This window comes from Arachis hypogaea, chromosome 13, assembly GCF_003086295.3.
Source record: "Arachis hypogaea cultivar Tifrunner chromosome 13, arahy.Tifrunner.gnm2.J5K5, whole genome shotgun sequence".
NCBI classification, from domain to species: domain Eukaryota; kingdom Viridiplantae; phylum Streptophyta; class Magnoliopsida; order Fabales; family Fabaceae; genus Arachis; species Arachis hypogaea.
The window spans coordinates 9,215,659-9,218,698 of record NC_092048.1 but is presented as its reverse complement, the minus strand read 5'-3'; the positions used below and the strand labels follow the sequence as shown (position 1 = coordinate 9,218,698).

General features: G+C 34.2%; 1 protein-coding gene across 1 annotated transcript; it reads left to right on the top strand.

The window, feature by feature from the left end:
• The first annotated feature begins 946 nt into the window (after positions 1 to 946).
• Positions 947 to 2,332, top strand: LOC112732565 (alkane hydroxylase MAH1-like). Its single transcript, XM_025781316.1, has one exon. The coding sequence runs from the start codon at positions 947 to 949 to the stop codon at positions 2,330 to 2,332; it is 1,386 nt and encodes a 461-aa protein (XP_025637101.1).
• The last annotated feature ends 708 nt before the right edge of the window (positions 2,333 to 3,040 follow it).

Here is a 3,040-nt window from a genome sequence, read left to right as displayed (position 1 = left end):
ATAGTTAAAGTTATTGAGGATGTGCTAGAGTTACAAAGAGGAGTCTCATTTTGTCAAAAACAAAACATTGAGAGAGAAAGAGAAGAGAGAACACTATTCACATTTTTCAACAAAGCAGCTGAATTTGAGCATTTGTTTCTCACCCGTTTACTGTTGGATCAGAGTGACATTTGGCATGCATATTCATCTTATCTTGCTCTTCATTCTGAATGGTGGAGATTTTGATTGAAGGTCTGCAGTTAGAGAAACCGAGCTCGAATAGAGACTCTATTTTTGTAGTATCTTCATCTTATTTGTTCTTGTTTATGAGCTTTGAAGCTTAGGTTGTTTTGGTTTGTTGCTTGCACGCACATTTTGTGCAGTAATTTATGACTCTTTTGTACCTTATTTTCCATCATAGTGAAATATTTTCTGATCTTGGTGACTCATCGTTTTTACTTTTTACATTGAGAAGGTTTTCCACGTTAAAAATCTTGATGTGTTAGCTTGTCTCTATTTTTTGGTTTATGTAATTTTTCTGTTACTATTAAGTATTATTGTACTATTGTTATTACTTGTTGTGAGTGCGTATTATTGCTCCTCTTATTCTTGTAAGTAGAGAATTGTGTGTTTTATTCCTATCAATTTTAGTATACAAATAATATTTTTTTATTTTTTAGGCGTATTAATAAATCATGAACGATTTTACTGGTTTACCCTTTAAAATTTTATTTACTAAACTATTTATTCCTAGTTATCTAAACTTTGTGCCTATAAATTTAAGAGAAAAACCACCCATTCTTGCACCAATACAACTCAGAATCAAGCTCCTTCAACCACCATGATATACTTCCTAGACTACTTTGCTTTATTTGCAGCCATCATCTCATTCTTTTCCATCCACATTTGGAGGATCAATAGAAACTTACCTATCCTAAATTTGCCCTTATTTGGAATGCTACCAGCCATGTTATGTAATATTTCCAATATTCATGAATACGTGACCACAGCTTTGAAATATTATGGAGGTACTTTTAAGTTTAGAGGACCCTTATTCACAAACATCAACTTTTACTTCACTAGTGATCCTGTAAACGTGCACCACATTACAAGTAAGAACTTTGCCAACTACGGCAAAGGTTCTGAGTTTCATGAGATCTTTGAAATTCTTGGAGATGGAATCTTTAATGCTGATTCAGACAAGTGGAAGTACCAGAGGTGCATATTACAATCATTGTTTAAGCAAAGCATCTTTGAGAAATTTGTTAAAAAGGTCATTCATAAGAAATTAGAATGTTACCTACTTCCACTTCTGAATGACATTTCAGAATCAAGAACTATTGTGGACTTGCAAGACATCTTTCAAAGGTTCACTTTTGATAGTATTTGCTCCATGGTGTTGGCATTTGATCCCAATTGCCTTCCTAACAAGCTCACTCAATTCCCTGAGGTTGCTGTTGAGAAAGCTTTCAACAAAATGGAGGATACAATTCTCTACAGACATCTGGTCCCAAGATGGTTCTGGAAGTTGCAGAGATGGCTCCAAATTGGACATGAGAAGGACTCCATTGCTATCCTTCGAGTTGCCGAGCAATTCTTCCATGATCGTATATCAATCAGTCGGAAAGAGAAAAGTAGATTCAACTACACCAAAGATGATGAATCAAACTTTGACATGCTTAAAGCTCTTGTGGAGGAAAGTGGAATGGAACAGGTAGATCACAAGTTTTTAAGAGACATTGCAGTTAATCTCTTAGCAGCTGGAAGGGACACAATTAGTGCAAGTCTATGTTGGTTTTTCTGGCTTGTTTCAACTCACCCTAATGTTGAAACCAAAATCCTTGCAGAAATCAGATCAAACTTCAAAACTAATGAAGAAAATTGGCGGGTGGAAGACCTTGACAAGCTAATTTACTTGCATGGAGCCATATGTGAAGCTCTGAGGCTTTTCCCTCCGGTGCCATTTGAGCACAAATGTGCCATCAAATCTGATATACTTCCAAGTGGAGATCGTGTTGATGCAAATACTATGGTGTATTACTCCATATACTCAATGGGAAGGATGGAACAAATATGGGGAAAAGATTGCTTGGAATTTAAGCCAGAAAGGTGGATTTCGGAAAAAGGAATCAATATACAGGTACCATCATACAAGTTCATGGCTTTTAATGCAGGCCCCAGAAGTTGTTTGGGCAAAAATATAAGCTTTATCCAGTTGAAGATCATTGCCATTGCTTTGCTGTGGAACTTTCACTTCCAAGTGGTGGAAGGGAATTCCGTATGTCCAAGTGTTTCCATTGTGCTACACATGAAGCATGGGTTGCAAGTCAAGGTTACTAAAAGAGGCAATTGATGGAGTATGGGACATTTCATCATTGATTTTCTTGATTCTTGGTTGCTGTATTGTGTTGTTTTTTGTTTGTGATGGCTACTTCGCATGTTTTGTTGTTTTTCTATTTGTGGTTGCTACTTCAGATGCAACTAGCTAGTGTGACCACTTAATAAGGCTTGTTTATCCAAAATGTTAGGTGTATGCTAAAAATTAGTTATTAAATTAATAATATATATTCGTATATAAATATATATGATATTTAATTTATTTTTAATATATATTTTATATTTAAATATGTATTTTATATTGACGACTAATTTGATAATTGATTTTTGATGTATACGTAACATAATTCTGATGATAAAAATAGGGAAAAAAAGATGGTGTTAGCACTGAACAGATAGTAGTACTGAAGTAGATAGCACTGAAGTAGATCCAGGTCAAGCCTCCGATGGAAGATTTAATGACCATCGCAGAACATATATTTTTCTTATCTGTTAAGATCAATGGAGAAAATTTGCTTATTTTTGAAAGTTTGCTCAATTAATTTAAATATGTTAGCCAGTTTTGTCATCATACTGTCATTATTCATATATTAGAGGAATCTAAAATGTAACCCGTCAATGCAAAGTTAAAAAGAGATTTTATATTTCGGATAACGATCTTTGTCGTTAAGGTGAAATTTCATGTTCTTCTAATAATAATAAGATTACTCAAAAATAAAACAAT

Bases quoted from the DNA above. Each gene is read 5' to 3' on its own strand.
- LOC112732565 (XM_025781316.1), top strand. From the start codon at position 947: ATGTTATGTAATATTTCCAATATTCATGAATACGTGACCACAGCTTTG.